General features: G+C 39.6%; 1 protein-coding gene across 1 annotated transcript in view; it reads left to right on the top strand.

Moving 5' to 3' along the window:
• Window positions 1-19,389, top strand: part of dop1b (DOP1 leucine zipper like protein B) — a 52,157-nt gene extending 32,768 nt beyond the window's left edge. The window contains exons 22-40 of the mRNA XM_066685961.1: window positions 725-1,455; window positions 3,332-3,428; window positions 3,899-4,066; window positions 4,535-4,660; window positions 4,753-4,887; window positions 7,098-7,156; window positions 7,397-7,501; window positions 7,848-7,914; window positions 8,106-8,259; window positions 11,638-11,720; window positions 11,803-11,912; window positions 12,658-12,807; window positions 13,211-13,272; window positions 13,825-13,953; window positions 14,376-14,512; window positions 14,691-14,746; window positions 15,307-15,441; window positions 15,557-15,689; window positions 17,156-19,389. Of these exons, the coding sequence (XP_066542058.1) occupies window positions 725-1,455; window positions 3,332-3,428; window positions 3,899-4,066; window positions 4,535-4,660; window positions 4,753-4,887; window positions 7,098-7,156; window positions 7,397-7,501; window positions 7,848-7,914; window positions 8,106-8,259; window positions 11,638-11,720; window positions 11,803-11,912; window positions 12,658-12,807; window positions 13,211-13,272; window positions 13,825-13,953; window positions 14,376-14,512; window positions 14,691-14,746; window positions 15,307-15,441; window positions 15,557-15,689; window positions 17,156-17,398 (2,880 nt within the window). The 3' untranslated portion in view covers window positions 17,399-19,389. The remainder of the gene's footprint in view (window positions 1-724; window positions 1,456-3,331; window positions 3,429-3,898; window positions 4,067-4,534; window positions 4,661-4,752; window positions 4,888-7,097; window positions 7,157-7,396; window positions 7,502-7,847; window positions 7,915-8,105; window positions 8,260-11,637; window positions 11,721-11,802; window positions 11,913-12,657; window positions 12,808-13,210; window positions 13,273-13,824; window positions 13,954-14,375; window positions 14,513-14,690; window positions 14,747-15,306; window positions 15,442-15,556; window positions 15,690-17,155) is intronic.
• Window positions 19,390-22,141: the final 2,752 nt, after the last annotated feature.

Here is a 22,141-nt window from a genome sequence, read left to right as displayed (position 1 = left end):
ATGTCATCTGCTGGTGTTGGTCCGATGTGTTTTCTGAGGTCCAAGGTCAACGCAGCCATCTACCAGGAAGTTTTAGAGCACTTCCTGCTGCTGACCAACTTTATGGAGATGCAGATTTAATTTTCCAACAGGACTTGGCACCTGCAGACAGTGCCAAATCTACCAGTACCTGGTTTAAGGACCATGGTCTCCCTGTTCTTAATTGGCCAGCAAACTCACCTTACCTGAACCCATAGAACATCTATGGGATATTGGGAAGAGGAAGATGCAATACATCAGACCCAACAATGCAGAAGAGCTGAAGGCCACTATCAGAGCAACCTGGGCTCTCATATAACACCTGAGCAGTGCCACAGACTGATTGACTCCATGCCACACTGCGTTGTTGCAGTAATTCAGGCAAAAGGTGTATTGAGTGCTGTACATGCTCATAATTTTCATATTCTTACTTTTCAGTTGACCAGCATGTTTTAAAAATCCTTTTTTGTATTGGACTTAAGTAATATTTTAATTTTCTGAGATACTGAATTTGTGCTTTTTGTCCTGTAAAATTTTATAGTTAATTTTTTTTTTTTTTTTGTATTTTACATTTGCATTTCTCATGCAAACTCCTGAGAAAAAAATTGTGATTGTTAATATCCCTTTGAGTATCATAATACTAATGTGTGTGTGTGTGTGTGTGTATGTATGTATAAAAAGTATCTTAATATTTATATTGCTGTAGGTGAAGAGTGTGGAGGTGATAACCGCACTGGTAACCCAGCTGGTGACAGTGGCTCAGCAGGCTCAGGCTGGTGAAGCAGATGTTTCCAGCAAACTGGAGGCCATCCGGAAACTTCTGTGGGGCTGTAAGGTGCAACAGTATGTCCTTCTCTCACTTTCTGCCTCCATGTACTCCTGCCAACGGGCCGAAGCCCCTGACCAAAGCAAAGTCCATGAGGACGAACAAGGGGATGACGGTGGGGATATTTCGGAGGAGGGTTTGGTCCACTTTGGAAAAGATGGTAGCTGGGCTGAACACCCTCTCCAGATTGCTGTGCTGAAGCTTCTCAAAGTTCTTATTGTGCTGGAACACTGTGTTTCTCCTCCTCTTTCCAAAGTCCAAGGAGACTTCAGTCACATTCTCCAGTCCAAGGGGGACAATCCCCCATCCTCTGCCCTGGCGCGGGAGTGGCAGACGGCCATGATGTTCCAGCAGTCCATCAAGGCCGTTCGCTATGTGGCTAGCCAGCCCATCACGGCTCAGGGCATGTTTGTGTCAGCTGCGGCTCGAGCCCTGTGCCCTCAGTATGGCTTTGCCATGCACCCAGCCTGGGTGGCCTTGCTCTGTGGGGCACTGCCTTTCCTTGGCCGCTCATTGGCCATCATTGTGGCCCCCATCATTGCTCAGATATGCAGGAACTTGGATGAGTTGATCAAACAGCATGAGCATGATGGAATCAGGAGTACTCACAGGTACCGACATTATCAAATTTTTATTTTTTTTATCAACAATACCAATTTAAAGGAAATTTAAATTCTGTTTCAGCAGTTATATAAAATTTTTTAAAAACTTATATATTCCTATAATATATTCCTAAATTTCAAAGTCACTGCTCCTAAATGTTGTCCTACAAATAATAGAAGGTATCTAATTGTCATATTTTATATGATGTATTTTTAGCATGAAATCAAATTACACTGTCCCCAAACCCCTAGCCAGTCTAGGTGTTTAAAGACCATGTCAACAACGGAAATGCCATTCTCTCGTTTGTTTACGCTCAAAAGCTCAGTGTCTTTTAAGGTGGAATGGTATGTTTGAGGGGGAAAAAAACCAAAACATGTGCAGATGGCTGTAGTTTAACATGTCTATGTTTTTATTCACAGTTTGTATTACCACAAACTCATTTGCAAATGAACTGTTTGGTTTTGTAGTACATGTTGGTCTGTGATTATTTTCATGCTGATAAAGCAAAAATAAGTCAGTTAATACCCACCTATGGAGCTGGAATAGAGCAGCATTCATATCTCTTTACATGCTTTTCAAAGTTCAGAGGTCTCTCTGCTGTCCTAATACCTTCAGATGCTGTTTCTGAAAGCAATGCAGAGGGCAGAGCGAGCCAATTTGTTTGTTTTCCCATGTACAGAGTAAAGGATGTGTTAAAACACCTAAGGGTGTTCCAGCGTGCAGACTGACCTTAGAGCTAGCAAATGGTGAGAAAATATCCTCAGAATATTATGAAGAGTTTTTTTTTTTAAATCATGAACATTTAAGATTATTTATCTCAAAGACGCCTGATGTCTTGATCAGTGCACTTTCAGACACCTGATGCTTAGTACTTTTTGCAACTGTACTTAGTACACTGTAATTGTACTTTGCAGTGTGACATTCTTTTGCATAACTGTGAACTGAGGGAAGGAATCACTTGTTGCCTAAGAGGTTCTGATAAACGTTAGCATTCATCTCACCATATTGCCCAACTCCTGCTGAAGAAAACCTTCAAACTAATATGCTTCCCCCTCCAAAATTAACTAAATTCTTCACATTAAATTCAGTGTTTCCTCCCATCTATATGAAACTTGATCTCATCACCAACATGAACTCTTGACCAGTTTCCCTCCATTCACAATCATGCTCCTCATCAAAGATTATTCTGGCCCTTTATGAGGGAGTGGTCACAGCAGAGCAAGATTTCACTCTGAATCCCCTCAGACAGCAAGACACTGTATGCTAATACAAAATCTTGCCCTTCCAGACACAAAAAAGGACAAAAATTCTGTATTATGCATTTGTAATTTGTAGTAAGTTAGTTTTGAGGGATGTAAACGTCATGCTCTTTGAATAACACGCTTCTCTTTGCAATGGCTGAAATGGTCATCTCCTTGGCCTCCATCTAACCACCATGTTGTCTGTCACAGGGTTTCTACCACCTTACAGCAGATTGCATATTGTAAAAATATAATCAAGAAAATCATACCTGGTGTCAGATTAGCACCAAATTTTTTGAAGGATCCCAAAATGTTCTCTAATTTTAGTCCAAGGTTCTTTTTAGATTTAATTACTTTAGGTGATATAGAATGTTTTTAATTTATGAAATATACTTCACTCATATTTGTTAGAACACTTAACTAGGGAGGAGCAGTGACTTTTAAATATAAGAAAATGATTTTGACACCTGCTATAATTTCAGACTATCTAAAATTAAATATACAGAATTTGTAGCTACTTAATATAAGTTTATTACTGGTGCTTAATTTATGTTAATAGTAAAAATATATTTTGCATTGGCAAATTTCTTATAGAAAAAAAATAAAGTTGTTTAAAAGCGTGTGTTGGTTTTGTGTGCGGCAGTAACTTCAAAAAGGAGAATATTTCACCTGACTATCCTCTTACTTTACTTGAGGGGCTTACCACTATCACACACTACTGCCTTCTGGAAAATAAAAAGGTAAACAATGCACATGTACAAGGAAAATCTAGTAAGTAATTTCAGCTTGGAAAAAAGAAGTGTTTAATTAAGTAGTAGAGTTTAATGATAGGCCTGTATAGAATACCTTAAATGATATTCTACATTTACCGGTTGTTTAAAAAGTACTAATACTTTTAACACATTACCAATAATAAAACAGAGTGAATAATTTAAAAAAAGTGTTGCATTAAGTAATTTCACATTCCAAAGTTGATTTGTAGCAGCTTATTAAAGGCATTAAAACTTATTCACTCACTCACATATAGCAGGCTGAAGGTTCTCCACAAGATGGTGCTATTTGCAATTACATTTTCAATTAAATTTTCTTTGTCAGCTCAGTAATGCTATGTCTTGTATGAACAAATGTGAATAATACCTAGTGATGTATTTGCAGCTGCAAATGAAGTCATTTACTGTACACTAATGGAGACTGATCTTTCTTGCTGTAGTCTGCGGGATGTGATGCTACAGACATGCGGAATGCCTGTAATGCAATTCTGGAGGAGTTCCCACATATGATTAGCACTATGGCCATGCTCTGGGGTGTAGTGAAGGGTGCTGACTCCAGCCACAGCAGCAGATCCTCTCCCACTTCAGTCTATTTCAAAAGCACAAAGGCAAGTGCATTTTTTTAGTGGTCATGAATTAGAGTGCACTCTTGTGGAGTACATAGTGAAGGGAAATTCCTCTAAACCTGTCACTTGTTTTTTGTAAAAAAATGTACAAAGTTTTGTCTTTATCTTCAATGATTGAAGTTTAGTGTGCACAAAAAAATGCTCCACAAGAACATTGTTTCAGCATGAACTAATTTGATGTCCAATCTGAAAGATCTATCAAAATAGAAATGTTCATGTGTGTGGCACAACCCTGTTGAGTAGCACAGATGCCGTTGGTGGAAAGGGTTTAGTGGGGAGAGGGTTGGGGGGTTAAGAATGTAATCAATAACTATTTATAATTATTTTAAGTTGTTAATGCTATTAAAATAAAAAATTAAAAATTATCCTAATTTGGAATGTTTACATATTTTTGTGTTTATGATTTTTTCAGTGTTGCAGCTTGCTCACAATGTGCTTTATGCTGTGTAGATCCTGAAGCAGAAGGTCTTGGGATTTATGATGCCTCTGACTGCACCATATGGACCACAGGTCATGGCGTCTGTGGCTGCTGTGTGGAACAGTAGGCGAAGCCGAAAGAAACGATTGAAAAATCAGGTGACAGCAATTTTTTTTTATTATTCCTGAAGAGAATATTGCAATTCTGTCTGAAATATTCATTCTTTTTGTGTCTGCCTACATTTGGGCAGATCCTACCATTTGCCAGTGATTCCCAGATAACCATTGTGGACTTGGTGAAGTCACTGAACATACTCCAAACCGACACAGTTTTACAGCTCATCAAAGAAGTTGTGAAAAAACCACACCAGCTAAAAGGAGACCAGGTACATACACTCACATATATACAACCCCAATTCCAATGAAGTTGGGTCGTTGTGTAAAACATAAATAAAAACAGAATATGATGATTTGCAAATCCTTTTCAACCTACTTTCAATTGAATGAGGTCTTGTCTACAAAGACAAGATATTTAATGTTCAAACATGTAAATTTTTTTTTGTTTATTTATTTATTTATTTTTATAATTGCAAATATTTGCTCATTTTGAATTTGAGGCCTGCAACACATTCCAAAGAGTTGGGAAAGGGGCAGGTTTACCACTGTGTTACATTGGCTATCCTTTTAACAACTCAATACGAGTTTGGGAACTGAGGACACTGGGAACTGAGGACAACAAGCATTCTTGCTTGATGTACAACTGCAGGCAGGCCAGTTTAGTACCTGCACAACTGCAACTGACGTTGTCGCAAAGCAGCTTTGCATATGTAGTATCAGAACAGGACCTTTTGAATCAAAGCCCAATGCGAGCAAGCTGAAGGCAACAGTGGCAAGGAAAAACTCCCTCGAGGCTGGAGGAAGAAACCTTGAGAGGAACCAAGACTCACAAAGGGGGTCAAACTACTGATAGAAATTTAAATTATTACCAGTTAGGTGTCATTATGCTGCAGTATAATAAAGATAATACTGACATCAGTCTGGGGACATAATAACAGTGCATCAGATTGGAAGCATCAGTCAGAGTGTTGCTAATCTCAGTCCGTTTCTACTTCAGTGTAATTGATCATGGTGAGTGGTCAGAGGCTGGCAGCAGTAGATGGAGGTGAGCAGCTGGTCTGGTCTGGGCCGGGCCGCAGGAGAATCCAGCAAACAATCTTCCATCAGTGGGCTGTCGTTTTTCTCAGAAAACAGTAAAGAGAAGCAATTAGTTTGGTTGAGTTCAGTAGAAAAGCGTATGTGAATATTTTCATTAGTTTAGTGACTCCAGCAGATTTGACTGTAACAGACTGATGGGAAGGAGGGAAACCAGAAGGAACACAGACATTAGAGCATCCTCAGACAATGATATCCATCCCCTCCACCATCCTCAAACCAGAGAAATTGTGAGCACAGCATTGCACAGCACATTACCCGAGTTAACCATAATTCCCCATGTCCATGATTTCCTGAACGACAGCCTTATACTAGAAGAGGTTAGTTGCTAAACTGAACACGTGTGTTTTGAGCCTAGATTTAAGCATAGTGACTGTGTCTGCATCCCAAACACTAGCTGGAAGTTTGTTCCAGAGCTGAGGGGTTTTGTAGGAGAAAGCTTTCCCTGTTGAAGTTTTATGAATTCTGGGTATTAGTAAGAGATCTGAGTAATCGTGGTGGTCCATAGTGCGTGATGAGGTCTCGCAGGTATTCAGGGGCAAGACCATGCAGGGCTTTAAATATTAGTGAGATTCAGTGTAGGTATCACACTGCAGTGTGGACCCAGTAGTGTCCTATATATAGGTGCTATCAGTGTTTAGGACATTTACCAATACCAGTACCCTTCTCTTGCTCTCCAATACGTCACCCTATATATATATATATATATATATATATATATATATATATATTATAACTTCATTGCCTTTCTACTAATACAAGAGGGCACAGCATTCACCTCCAAGCTCTTCTTATCAGCTAAACTTGTCAAAGAACCAAGCGCATGTATTTCAATGTATAACATCTTTGTGAAGCTAACTAACTTGCATGCTAATGGAGTCATCACCTACCCACTGCCCAAGATTTTGCTAAGCTGAAAGATCATCTTAAGTAACTTCCAAAAAAATTTAATTTGATCCGCATTTATCACCCATAACTCTCACCAGTTTTCTACACTAATTCATCACAGCCATTGCCCCTTTTTCCTTGAGAGGCTGTTTTTGCACACTATACTTCCTCTTCCGGCTCTCAAAAATAATCATTTGAATATTCTAGGTGACATGGCCTTACAAAATGCTTTCCATGGATCACCTGATCCTAGATCAAATATTTTAATTTTGCCATCTTTGTGAAAACAATGTTAACTGTTCAGATTTCAGTTTATTTGTACCACGGACATGATAAGATCTTAATTTTAAATATATATGTCTGGTAGAAATTGTTTCTACACCCTTTTATTCAGGTGTTATTTTGTCATCTATCTGTATTTATACAAACAAACACACACACATTCACACAATCAGTATGCAACATGTACTAGTGCTTTATTTTTCTTTCCTTCCAGCAAAGGCCTACATTAGTGGATGTTCCCATGCTGCAGTTCTGCTATGCATATGTTCAGAGGTAACACAACTCAGCCGTTTACATCTATAATCTTGTTTCAATCTTACTTTAGCCTGATCTGCTGTACTGGATTATTGTTATATGTTTTTGCTATGTCATGTGTTTATCCATACTCACTTACTGGAATTAAAACCCACCTTGCTGTGTGGAAGACAGTGACATTACCAACTACACTATACTAATCATCATGATTAATTTTCTAGCATTTTCCAGTAATGCACATCTTTACTCTGTCTATAGTTTACCAGGTCAGGTCCTTCAGGAGAACATCATGCCTCTCCTCTCTCTGCTCAGAGAGTCTGTGCAGCTCAACCTTTCTCCACCTGGACACTTCCTGCTTCTGGGGTGAGTCTCCATAGGAGCTGATTGCTTTCTTTTTAAACAATTAAACAATGTACAAGAAATTTGGTGTCTAGTTTTCAAAATGAAGAAAAAAGAATTCTGCACTCTCAAAAATTATTTTCCAAAAAAATCTTTGAAGATAAAGTTTTGAGAGTGCAGATATAACAACAATATATATATATATATATTATTTTATATACTTGGTTGGTAATAATTCCACATCCCAAAAATATATATTTAAAGTAATATATTTCATTATATATAATATTTAATAACGTTTTACAAAATTTTAAATATTCTCAGCTGTGTAAACCAGTGTTGAAGTATTATCTCATTTTTATTTACACAGAATCCTAAATGATGTTGTAAATAGACTTCCCAACATGGACAACAAAAAAGATTCTAAAGACCTTCAGGTAATATACATACAAGGAAAAAATGAAATAAACCTAATAAACAAACTTCATTCTTTTGCATTAACAGGTTAAATGGTTTTATTCCATTTGTTTGTAACTTTAAATTTATATTAATTTCATATCATAGAAATGGTGTGGCCTGTGGTTTTTCTTCATGTGTTCATGCCTGTTTCCATGTTTCCCCCAAATAGGAAGTAACCCAGCGTATCTTGGAGGCAGTGGGGGGTGTGGCCGGCTCATCTCTGGAGCAGACTAGCTGGCTGAGCCGTAACCTGGAGGTGAAAGCACAGCCTCAGGTTTGCATCCAGGAGGATGAGGAGGAGCATGAAGGCAGTGACATCTATGGTATGAACACACACACAAACACATACAGGGGCAGGCAGAAGCAATGTAAAGAATTCCTAAAGCAAGATCTTGTTTGGTCTCTGAGAAATTGGACTTGAAAACAGGTAAGGTTACAAGACATGCTATCAAGGCTAAGACTTTGTTTGGTAAGGATAAATCTGGGAGTTTAAAAGTTGGAAAGAGGGAATTAGAGGAGCATTTCAATGGTGTGTATACAGATAAAGATGAGGCAAAGGAGCTAGAGTTGCCAGAGGATATTCCACCATTAGGTGAAATCGAGTGGCAAATGGAGGTTAGTCCACGAAAATGGAGTGAGGTTCAAGATTTGGTGTGTCATGTAAAGGCAGGTTCTGCTCCAGGGCCTAATGGTGTGCCATATGGGGTGTACAAGTATGCACCCGAGGTCTTGAAGTTTTTGTGGAAGTTGATGGTTGTTGTTTGGAAGAAAGGGATCATTCCAAAAGAGTGGAGAAGAGCAGGTGGTATTCTTATCCCTAAAGAGAAAGATGTTGTTAGTATAGAACTGTTTTGGCCCATAAGTCTTCTTAATGTGGAGTGTAAGATTTTCTTTAGTGTAATAGCACAGAGTCTTGCTGCTTATTTCAAATTCATTGATACATCAGTACAAAAGGCAGAGGTTTCTGGTTTTGCAGGATGTTTGGAACATAGCTATCTGAGTCTGATGCCAGATCATGATGCTAAGAAAGAGGGTAGGGATTTACATGTTGTTTTCCTAGATTTAGCTAATGCATTTGGCTCAGTGCCACATAAACGTATGTGGAAAGCTTTTGAATTCCTCCAGATGCCAGATAAGGTTACTAAGCTGGTTAAAGCATATTTTGAGGATATTCTGTTTTGCTTTAGTACAGGAGAAATTGTTACATCATGGCAGTGATTAGAAATAAATATAATGGCTGGATGGGCGGCACGGTGGCGCAGCAGGTAGTGTCGCAGTCACACAGCTCCAGGAACCTGGAGGTTGTGGGTTCGATTCCCGCTCCGGGTGACTGTCTGTGAGGAGTTGGTGTGTTCTCCCCGTGTCCGCGTGGGTTTCCTCCGGGTGCTCCGGTTTCCTCCCACAGTCCAAAAACACACGTTGCAGGTGGATTGGCGACTCGAAAGTGTCCGTAGGTGTGAGTGAATGTGTGTGTGTCTGTGTTGCCCTGTGAAGGACTGGCGTCCCCTCCAGGGTGTATTCCCGCCTTGCGCCCGATGATTCCAGGTAGGCTCTGGACCCCCCGCGACCCTAAATTGGATAAGCGGTTACAGATAATGGATGGATGGATAATGGCTGGATTTACAATTTCACCATTAACATCTACAATGGCAATGGAGGTAGTAATTAGGGCCTCTAAGTGGGTTGTAGGCAGGGAAGTTTTGCATGACAATTCTCAGCTTCCCCTTGTTAGGGCTTACATGGATGACATAATAATGCTAATGACTACTGTGCCTTGCACACAGCAGTTGATGGAGAAGTTAAATGATAATCTAAGTTTGGCTAGGCTGAAAGTTAAACCAATCTAGAGTCTAGAAGTCTGTCAATTGTCAAAGGAAATCTTGTGCAAGAAAATGTTTTAATGGAAGGAAAAATGATCCCTACAGGACTGGAGAGACCAGTGAAGAGTTTATGTAGATGGTATAGTGCAGCGCTAAACAAACAAGTTGTGGGACTAAAAGCTGAACTGGTGAAGGCTGTTAATAGTATCGATAATAGCATGTTTGCCAGAGAAGTTGAAATTGTGGTGTCTGCAGTTTGGCTTACTGCCTCATATCGGGTGGCCATTGACAAATTGTTGTTTCAATCACAGAAGTAGAGAGGATGGAAAGGGTTATGAACAAGGCCATAAGAAAGTGGCTAAGGGTGCCACAGTGTTTAAGTAGCGTGGCATGGTATGGGAGAGGGGTACTGGAGTTACCACCCACAAGTTTAGATGAGGAATTTAAATATGCAAAAGTGAGTCATGAGGTGAATTTTTTTCAGGATCGAAAGATAGTGGTGAAAGCAGCAGCGCCAATCACAAAAACAGGAAAGAAGTGGAATCCGAAAGTGGCTGTACAGGTAGCCAGGAGCTCATTAGAACTAAGGGATGTAATTGGCCAAGTACAATGCGGAAAAGCAGGCCTTGGGTCAGGTGATTCATGGAAAGCTTTTAGTAAGGCCACGTCACCAGAGAGAAGGCAAATGATGACTAGATTTACTTCAGAGCAGGCAGAGCAGGCACAGTGTGCATCAGCAGCCTCACAGGCAAAACAAGGCCAGTGGATTCAGTGGAGAAACTAGAGAAGTGAAAGGTCACTTAGCAAGAGCTGTGGGCAATGGAGGCAAATCCTATTAAGTTTTCACTGGGAGCAACTTATGACGTCCTTCCAACTCCACAAAATCTTGGACAGTGGGTAGGTGAAGACCTTAGCTGTAGATTGTGTACAGGGGTTGGCACACTGAAGCATATTCTATGAGCTTGTAGAGTTAGTTTGTTACAGGGTCGGTATACATGGAGACATAATCAGGCGCTAAGGTGCATGTTTGTTGGACAGCAAACGCTTAGAGGTTAATGCATTGATGAGTAGTTGTAGTAATAAAATAGTTAGCTGTGTGCATGAGGGGGAATGTTTTCGAGAAAGTTCACAGGCTACAAATATTGGTAGATGGGGTTCAGGTCCCAGAGTGCATTGTGTTAAATACACTGAGGCCAGACATGGTGCTCTACTCTGAAAGTAAACGGATAGTTTATTTCATAGAGTTAACAGTTCCATTTGAGGATGCAGTAGATGAAGCATTCAAAAGGAAGAAGCTGAAGTATGTAGATTTGGCAGCTGAGGTGAGGGAATGTGGGTGGCGGTGTTATGAATAAATATGTAAATAAGGTAATGAGTCCAGAATCAAATGCGGTTTTGTGGGGAAAATTTAGTCTTGCACTTAAATGATTCACTACAGGCTACAATTGTACAGAAATTTTGATGTGATAAATGGAAATGTTTAATTTCTTCAATGACATTCTTTCAAAGCTTGCAGGTATTAATACATAATTAACTAATTTTAAAAATTAATTAATTTTTGTAAAGGCTTTAAAAAGTTATTTTTTCCTATAATAAATTGTGATTTATTATTATTTATTTATTTTTTAATATTTAAAGCAGTTGCTGCCAAACAAAATGAAATGACAAATTACTTTGCAGAGGAATTATTATAATTGACATGCATTATTGGTTTCATTCATTTGCTTGCTGCCCCACCTCTCCAGTACCAGGCATGTCCCCCATTTTGAAGACCATTGCTTTAAAGGATTCTGGCATATTAGTTTTTAAAATGGTATTATGAAGAATTAATTAATATTTGAAACTTTGTATTATGACTCCGTTTACCTCATTTCCTTTCAGAGTCTGTTGGCCAGGGCAGTGCTATGGTTTCATCTTCAGCGCCATCTGTGTTTAGTGTCCAAGCACTGGCTCTGCTGGCTGAGGTAGGAGTCTAATACCCTCACAGACACAAGCACAAGACACAGCAGAAACACAAAAACGGTGCATTTGTTTATCATGATCCAGGTCCTGGCCCCTCTGTTGGATATGGTGTATCGCAGTGATGAGAAGGAGAAAGCTGTACCTCTCATCTCCCGACTCATGTATTATGTCTTCCCTTACCTGAAAAATCGCAGGTAAGTCTAACTAACTATTGTGAGAATAATGTGTAATATACGGACAGTGTGTCAAAAGGGGAAAAATGGTTATTTTGCATCACTTGTAAAGTTACCAGTGTCATGGGTCAGTTCAAGCATTATAAAACCCTCATGCACTTGGCTGTAGAGCAGTGGACTGTTCTTTCTGGAGTGATGGAGCACTAGTGAGTACCTTTGCAATCAGTGTGTTTTCTGCGATACAAAACTCATCATTGGTGAGCCTGATCTCCATCCATCCATCCATCCATTATCTGTAAGCGCTTATCCAATTTAGGGTCGCGGGGGGTCCAGAGCCTACCTGGAATCATCGGGCGCAAGGCGGGAATACACCCTGGAGGGGACGCCAGTCCTTCACAGGGCAACACAGACACACACACATTCACTCACACCTACGGACACTTTCGAGTCGCCAATCCACCTGCAACGCGTGTTTTTGGACTGTGGGAGGAAACCGGAGCGAGCCTGATCTCCCAAGTGTTAATATAGCTGAATGCTCCTACTGCCAGAAATCTAAAGACTTTTCAGAGGAATAGAAGCAGTTACTGCAAAATAAGTGTGCAAATTAACTATTTAAAAAAAGGATGATTATGTCCATATAGGGAACTTAACTGAACTATTAACAATTTTGTGTTTATTTATGCACTGAACATTAACCTCAACATTGTTTACCTGAGTGTGTCTGTTTTTGTTTTCTCTCTCTGTACCACTCCCTCTCTCCTCTCAGTGCCTATAACATGCCAAGTTTCAGTGAGGGAGCACAGTTGTTGGCAAGTCTCAGTGGGTATGCGTACACTAAACGCGCCTGGAAGAAAGAAGTGCTGGAGCTTTTTATGGACCCTCTGTTCTTCACCATGGAGCTGTCTTGTGCTTGCCAGTATGTCTCCTTCTTTAAAAAATAAAAATAAAAAATCTAATACAGCCAAGAAAAGAAAATGGCCACAGTAGAATGACATGACGGACCATATTGGCTACATGACCACACTGTAGAGGAGTAAATAAATAGATATTTGTAATATTGTTAATATACAAGGCTTTTGAGAGATATTTATCATCTTTGACATTTGATTTACAACATTTAGCCTCCTGTATAATTCATTACTAGATACACACCCATATTATAAACTGCAATTTAAGAAGTTAACCATGTAGATTTTAATTATGAATTTAAATTTAGAAAACTACAGCTAAGCTTTTTTGTTTTATGCCACTGTATGTATTTTAGCATGCGCACAAAAAATTTCCCAAAATGATCTCAAAAATATATTTTTTTTCTTTAGCTGGAAATCCATCATAGACCATCTTCTTACTCATGAGAAGACCATGTTCAAGGATTTAATGAGTGAGTGCAATTAAACAAAAATAAGTGTTTGTTAACTCTTTACAGATTCTGTGTGTATGTGCATTGTGCATAAACCCCATTTCTGGATTTTTTTTTTTTGGTGCTCTCTTTGTTTTCTCTTAATAAATGTTCACATTTATTTAATTAAAATGACCAAGAATTTAGCTCTTTTCCTATCTTCTATATATATTGTGAAAATATTCTGGACATCTGCAGTAATGTCAGTCCTTATAAACATTGTTTGAATGTGTATGACCAGATTTCCAGCCATGCCCTGTAAAGACTGAGCATCTGAAGCCTTGTATATAAGAAGAGTGGGCTACAACTCCACTTGCCAAGCTATATCATTAATGTTTTTCTCAGTTCCCAAATGCGTAAAAAGTGAAATGAAAGAAAAGGTGATGTAACCTGTTTGTAAACATGACTATGCCCCTCTTTTCTTTTTTGGGTCAGTTGTAGAAAATGTGTTTATATTTGCATAATACACACAAAATGGTCAGTGAAACCTTTGCAGTTTTGTCAGTTAAAGGTTCAAATTTTGTGTTTGTATAGGTATGCAGAGCAGTTCTCTGAAGCTCTTTAACAGTGCTGAGCAGAAGCCCATGTTACTGAAGCGCCAGGCCTTTGCCATGTTCAGTGGAGAGACTGACCAATACCACCTCTATCTGCCCCTTATACAAGGTACAGCTGTGTGGATTTTGATTCCTGAAGATGACCTGTATGAGTATGGGCTTCCCATTTTGTGGATAGTGAAATCTATCTATTACTCTTTGTTTTCTTTTTTTTTTTTTAGACTAATTATTTGTTGAGGTAAAAAAAATGAAAAAGAAATCATGTAATTTAATTGGGATACCTAAAATGTTGCATGTGGCTATAAATAAGAGTGTGTAATATACTGACATAGTGTAGATGGCAGCTTGAAAACAATTGTATTAAGTATGTATTTTAAATACAAATATATAAAACACTAAATAAAGTGTGTGTGTGTGTGTGTGTGTGTGTGTGTGTGTGTGTGTGTGTGTATGTATGTGTATATATATATATATATATATATATGAGTCAGAGTTTAAGAATACCATTTCCCCCCATGTTTTACACATCAGAGCGTCTGACTGAGAACTTGAGAACGGGGCAGACTCCAGCGATGGTGGGCCAGATGTTCCTAATGTTCCGTGTTCTGCTGCTGAGAATTTCCCCACAGCATCTCACCTCTCTCTGGCCAATCATGGTGACTGAACTGGTGAGGCGGATAGAGATTTTGGCACTTTAAGATGTCTTCTCTTTTATTAGTTTATGATTTGCCTTGCAAATCTGGTTCACCCACATTTGTTTATGTGTGTACTTTAATAGTTCAGGTGTTGTATATATTTCAGCAGATAAGTGTTCACTGATGATATTTGACATAATTCTTTTTGTAGATTCGTATTTATACCAGGCTTGAGAAGAGACTGCTGGAGGACAAAGATGCTTCTAAGTGAGTCCAATACAATAAAATTAAACCTTTGACAGATTTCAAGACAGCAGCCTGATTTTGGCATTATGCTGGGTATCAATCAGCTAATACAGATTGCGTAGCCAGACAGTGCACACCGACACACACATTGATGATTAAAAAACCTGAGAGGGCAAATTTCATAGACTTGTGCTGGGTGAACAGACAGCGAAATAAGATAAGTTCTACACTGTTGAGAAGCATAGCTGGCCAGCTAACAGGCTCTACGGCAGATGATATTCAAGCATAACTGAGGCTTTAGAGGATACATCCTCATACCTGTTCAGCTCTTACCAAGGCGAGTGAAGTGTCTTCTGAGTGTCTTCTGTTTTCAGCTTCCTCCTTCTCTCTTTTAACTCAAACTCTAAATTCACAACTGGGGTGGGCTACAGGGTTTTGTAGTTTCTCCAGCCGTTTTCAGAGTGTGACAGGCAGTGAGCTCCCACAGCATCAGCATCCACTCCCTGTGGCACATTGTCCTTGTACTTAATTACACAGAACAGAAATCTTTGCAAAAGATGCTCTCTCTCTCTCTCTCTCAGGAACAAACGGGGAGGTCAGGATAAGAATGGTCTGTTGACTTTTCCACAGGCAGAGCTGGATATGTATCTGTCAGCCTGCAAGTTCCTTGACACTGCTGTGTCTTTCCCTCCTGACCGCATGCCTCTCTTCCAAATGTGAGCAAGTGTTTGTGTATGCGTGTTTTAGTGTAACTTTTGGTGTGATTCGTTGTGATTTCATGGTTATTACTCCTGTGCTTTATTGGTTTATCAATGTACATATGTGCAATAGGTATCGCTGGGCATTTGTGCCAGAAGTAGATGTGGAAAGTTACGAGGGACCAGGGACCACTCTACTGGAAGGAGAACAGGAGTGTAAACCTCATGTGGTCAGAATACTGGAAGGACTTCAACATCGCTATGGGGTGAGCATGCATAGGCCTCTGTTTACTTTTATGGAGGGGAGAGGTGAAACATTCTATTATTGTTTAAGATTAACTTTTCTTACACCGTGTGATCAGGGGAGACCTGGCTAGTCAGTGGATCTGGCAGTAACAACATAACTGGGAAGAAATGCTTTCAAAAATCAAAAAAAAAAAAAAAAAGTTTCGCCAAACTGCAAAGCATTAGCAACACAGTTTTCACTGATATTTGTTATGGAGAGGAGGTCATGTATGTCCAAAATACATGTCCCTGGCAGTAATTTAGACTTGTGGGCAGTGTCATGTGCTTCAAGAAAAGGCTAAATGTGTGAAATGAGATGTGAAATTACATTTCATGCAAAATTTCATGTGACATTTCCTAAAATAGAACACTAGGCCTTTCTTCAGGGCCAGACCAAAGATTTAAATTAACAGTGGGTATTCATAAAATTAATAAGATGAAGAAGTCAGTCATAATTATTTGGCATTTTATACAGTTAAAGTGTAAAGTCAGTCACGTTTTAATTATTTAACATAGAATGGACATACATGATGCAAACTAATTCCACAGTTTTTTTAAAATGATTTGAACAATTTGGTGCAAAGGATTGGTTCAAAAGAGAGGTTTATTCAACTTTTGTACATAATATTCTGGAAGGCTTCAGAGAATTTTCAGTCTGGGTAGAGCAAGGTTGGAAAACACTGTTGAACGTGCAAGAACTTCAGACATCAATGCATGAGAAGCCTGTGGGAAAATAAAGTAACATGGGCTCAGAAGAACTTCAGAAAATAGCTTTCACTTAGAAGTCTGCATAAAATTGCTGTAGGGATTTCTTCTTGTGTAATAGTTTCACTGTATTCAGTGATTCAGTTTATTTGATGCAGAGAAAATCACAGAATTCTCTTGAACCAAGCTCATACAAATTGGACCAGAAAAACAGCTCAAAAGTTCACATTTAAGTTGTAAACAATCTTCTTAGTTTTTCTTCACAGTGCAATAAATTATTCAGTAGTTCAATTAGTTTGTATACGGGGTGTCGCAGTCACACAGCTCCAGGGACCTGAAGGTTGTGGTTTCGAGTCCTGCTTCAGGTGACTGTCTGTGAGGAGTTTGGTGTGTTCTCCTCGTGTCCGTCTCCCCGGGTGCTACGGTTTCCTCCCATGATCCAAAAACATGCATTGGTAGGCGGATTGGTGATTCAAAAGTGTCCATAGGTGTGAGTGAATGTTCGAGTGTGTGTTGGCCTGTGAAGGACTGGCACCCCCTCCGGGGTGTGTTCCAGCCTTGTGCCCAGTGATTCTGGGTGGGCTCTGGACCCACCACGACCCTGAACTGAATAAGCAGTTACAGATAATAAATGAATGAATTTTGTATACGCCACTTGGAAGTAATGCTGAGGAAATAACCCCTTCTTTACAATGTTCAAAACCTGTATACCAAAGCATCTATGTTTCACCATCTGTTTCAGGAGCTGAATGGAACAGTAGGAGAATCCATATCAGAGTGTGTGGAATTTCCACTGCTCACTCTGCGTTCCCTCTCATCCATCACTCAACTGGTGCCCTTTTTCCAGACACTCTGCAGCTCTTTCAGTGGCTCAGGTCACTACCCTCATCCCCCTGCCGATTACCCCTGTCCCAACTCTAACAGAGTGCTTCAGAGGCTGGAGCTGATCACTGAGGAAGAGTTTCTGGATGGTTTAGACTCGTAGGAAGTTTGTTAGAAATCTCATGGCCTATCAGTCTGGCTCTTACTCTACAAACCCTGGACTGTGTGCTCTGTTTTAACATTTGAGTGTTTTAAATCAGCTGTTTCTTCATCTTAATTGAGGTGTGTGAGGTGTGGCAAATATCAAGAAATGTCCATGTTGCATGATTGTACACAACCTGTCATGCGTCATAAAGTGAGGTCCGTTTATATTTGTAAGCATGAAATTTAAGTCATAGTGCACACAGAGTGAGGGATTTTGGTTAATTCTGTTGTTGTATGTATTAACCTCTTTTAACATGAATATATAATTTAATAAAATTAAAATTCTATAGGTTTAATATTATTCATAATATAAATTTTATTGTAGCGCATATTCCCCTTCAATTTATAAATGAAGGACTGTAAAGCAAAATTGACTGTCTCAGATGTAAATTTAGCAGAGCATGTGACATTGCCCATTACAAGTATGAATGTAACTTATAGTCATAAAATGGGGAAACACTGTTTTCTCTGCAGATATTCCATTATATAATATTCAGACTAAATCCATACAGCTCAGTGTAAAATTTCATCCATAGCTTTGCTTGTCATCTGTTCTTATTCCAGAAGTCCCATAATTGTGTTCTGCATATGCATTGTAAATTTAATCCCAAAAACAGCACTGAAAAATTGTCAGTGACACTACTCTAAAGGGGCAAAAATTGTAGACCTATTCATGCAACGTTCTTCCTAAAATGAAGGCAGTTACGTCTCCCTTTACTGCAGTAATAATAACTTCCCCTCCTCTGGGAAGGCTCTACATTTTAAAGAACATTTCTGTGAGAATTTAATGGCATTCTGCCACAAAATATGTGGGGTCTGGTACTAATGCTAGATCACAAATACCTCCTAATAAACACCTTGGACAAAACTTCCATCATTCCAAAGAACTGTGTATCAGCCCATGTGATATGGGGAGTGCCCTTATACCCCTTTTATCCAACACTTGGTGGTATTGAGCACAGGGATCTGAGGCTGCTCCCTTTATTTCTTTTATTGGCAGTGTCTTTCTATAGATACTAAACAAGATGTACACATCTAAACATCTGTGTCCACAATGGGTGAATCTTAAAAGTGGCTTTACTAGTTATAAGTGGTGTCAACAAACTTTGGTACATATAGTGCATGTTGACCACTGAAATAGCAAAAGAATGTGGGTGCGGCTCAAACACCAAATCTTAATCCAGAGTTCTAGAAAGATATGCTACCTTAATATAAATAGTGTGTTTGGTTTAAACATTTCATATTTACACCACACACACACATTTATTATACTGTAATTGGGTGTTGTATGGTTGTTTTTGGGGAGACATTTTGTTTATCCTTCATTAACAGCATTGACGATTTATTTCGTTTTTCCAGGTATTGTTTGAGTTTTTCTGTTCGTCATTCCCAGGGAGTGGTCATGTGGATGAATGTTGTAGAATCTAAGGGCCTTTCCTGCTATGACCATCTCCTAAAGCACATTTCTGCTACCTCTCTGTATCACTCTTCTTCTCCATTGTCTTGTAACTTTGCGTGTGAATAGTTTTCGTTTTATCTACAGTCAAAAAAAGATGAATGCACTTTTGTTTTTAATACACACAATTTTCTGGTGATTGAGGGTGTTTCTTCATTGATGTTTCTTTAGCAAGAAACCCATCTGTGTACCACAATATAAATAAAACTGCAAGTCCAATTTAAAATGTTAAACTCATTTGCTTGTACATGTCTTGGAATAAAATTTCAGATGAAAAATATGAAGTGAAAGAAAGAATAAAAAAGCTCTTTGGTTCCCATTGTTTTTTTTTTTAGAATTGTAACGGGTGTACGTCTGGACTTTAAAGTTGTCAGGACTGTCCATCCGCACTCCTGTCAACCCATAAATACTCTGCGTTGTGTTCTGTGAGATCTGTGATACACAAAGGAAGGACTCGGACCACGGCCACTGCTGGTTCGGGTTCTTTAATACTGTAGAAATAGACAAATAAACTCATTAATTTCTGGAGTGAACATAAATACTGCTCTCTCTCTCTCTCTCATACACGCAGGTTATCAGCCTCCTGTTAGCAGAAATGCACATATCTCGACATAGAACACATTTTACAAGGTTCACTTTCAAGCTACTACATATTTAAACGTTCACAGCCCTGCTTCTAGAGTTTAATACTGCCAATTTTATGTCATTTTACACAACAAAATGTGTTTTAAGCACAACCATCAAAACTACATACCTCCTCTCAATTAGAAAGTCACAGACTGACGTTGCTACAGAAATGGCGCCAAGCAAAGCTACGTCTCTTAAAGAGACAATGCACAATTAAACAACTCCTTAAAAGGTTCACCATAAGTAATATGAAATCAGTGGAACATAAAACCAGTTATTTATATAAAAATCAGGATTTGGTGGAAATTTTAACAACAATAACATAAGTAATTTTTTTACTTGTGAATGAAAGGAGACTACTATATATAATATATTGTAAGCTATGGTGTAATTTAGTTAACAGTGTGACATTTTTTAAAGGAAGAGAAGAATAAAGAAAACAATCTATACGTTTATACCAGGGGTCGGCAACCCGCGGCTCTTTGATCTCAGTAAACATTTAGCCGTTGATTCAACGTTGAAATAACGTAATGACTGCCGTCTGATCAACGTTCTCTTAAGGTTGAAAATGAAAGTTGAAAAGACGACTATTAGATGTATTTTGGGATGTGTTTATTAATTGGTCCAGAAATAAATGACTTGTATAAAACGCATTTTGGACGTCCAAATTGTGGCGATCTTGTAACATCTAAAATATTTTAATACACGTCACAACTTTCAACGTGCGACACCCTCCAGTGTGCGGTTTCTTGAACTTTTTGACAGCTGACTGCAAGGCGCCAATAAAAGGATGATGGCACACAGAGAGAGGACATCATTTTTGTTTGCTGCCAGTGTATAATTTAAATTCAGCGTTTTTTTCCCCATTACTACAAGGACTCAAATAGACATTGAGTATTTTACTTAACCGTCAACACAACATATTTTTTTCGGAGTTAAAAATGTTTTGTTGCATGCAGAAATGTTATTTCATTTTTCTGCAGTCGTTCATTAGTTTCATAAATGTAACACAGTATAGTTTGTTTATACATAGCACTACGGCAAAAAACCCTGTTATATGCAGTGTTATTTCATGTAAAATTTCAAAAGGATTTTGTGGCTCCCAGTTTTTTCTTTACTATGTGAAACGGGTCCAAATGAGTGGTAAAGGTTGCCGACCCCTTGTTTCATCTGATCAAACATGAATACTAAAAGGGGCACTTGGGTACTAACATTAGTGTCTATACACAGATATTCATGTGATGTATAATGGAGGAGGTACCGTAGCCACAATTGTTGGACTCTGAAACTATTAAAGGCTTGAACAAGACAGAGTATAAAGATGTAAACCTCCTCTGTAAAGACATGTACAGAGACAAACATGATTATTAACAGATGAGAGGGACAGCACATAAACTGAAACTAAGGATATAACTCACTGTTATAACCCAAGATGTCATATGATGTTCTATTCTGTGCAATTTTTATTTTATTATTATTTTTTTCCTGTCTCTTGTCTTATTTCGGCTTGGTCTATAAAATATGGGGTACAATCAAGTGGAAGCAAAGTGAGAGTAAGCATTGCATTCTGTTGCTTTGTAGTTTTTACCAGCTATGGGTAACTGGGTTTTGGAACATGGAACGTAACCTCTCTGGTGGGAAAAGAGCCTGAGCTGGTGCGCGAGGTTTAGAGGTACCGACTAGATATAGTTGGGCTCACCTCGACACACCATATGGGCTCTGGAACCAATCTCCTCGAGAGGGGCTGGATGCTCTTTCACTCTGGAGTTGCCCAGGGTGAGAGGCGTAAGGCAGGTGTGGGCTTACTCATAGCCCCCCGGCTTGGCGCCTGTACGTTGGGATTTACCCCAGTGGACGAGAGGGTAATTTCCCTGCGCCTTCGGGTTGGGGAAAGGGCTCTGACTGTTGTTTGTGCTTATGCACCGAACAGCAGTTCAGAGTACCATGCCTTCTTGGGGACCCTAGAGGGAGTGCTGGAGAACACTCATTCTGTGGACTCCATTGTTCTGCTGGGGGACTTCAACGCTCATGTGGGTAATGACAGTGAGACCTGGAGGGGCGTGACTGGGAGGAACGGCCCCGCTGATCTGAACCCGAGTGGTGTTCAGTTATTGGATTTCTGTGCTCGTCACAGTTTGTCCATTACGAACACCATGTTCGAACATAAGGGTGTCCACAAGTACACCTGGCATCAGGACACCCTAGGCCACATTTCGATGATCGATTTTATAGTCGTATCATCTGACCTGCGGCCATATGTTCTGGACACTTGGGTGAAGAGAGGCGCTGAGCTGTCAACTGATCACCACCTTGTGGTGTGTTGGATCAGATGGCGGGGGAGGATGCCGGACAGACCTGGCAGGCCCAAACGTGTGCTGAGGGTTTGCTGGGAACGTTTGGCAGAAGAACCTGTCAGAAAGATCTTCAACTCCCACATCCAGCAGAGCTTCGAATGCATCCCGGGGGAGGCCGGTGACGTTGAGTCCGAGTGGGTCATGTTCCGGACCTCCATTGTTGAGGTGGCTGAACGGAGCTGTGGCTGCAAGGTTGTCAGTGCCTGTCGGGGTGGCAATCCCCGCACTCGGTGGTGGACACCCCGGGTGAGGGGGGTTGTCAAGC

The sequence above is a fragment of the Hoplias malabaricus genome, chromosome 12 (genome assembly GCF_029633855.1).
Source record: "Hoplias malabaricus isolate fHopMal1 chromosome 12, fHopMal1.hap1, whole genome shotgun sequence".
NCBI lineage: Eukaryota > Metazoa > Chordata > Actinopteri > Characiformes > Erythrinidae > Hoplias > Hoplias malabaricus.
Note: the sequence above shows the minus strand (reverse complement) of the source record. Positions and strands in the feature narration are given on the sequence as shown.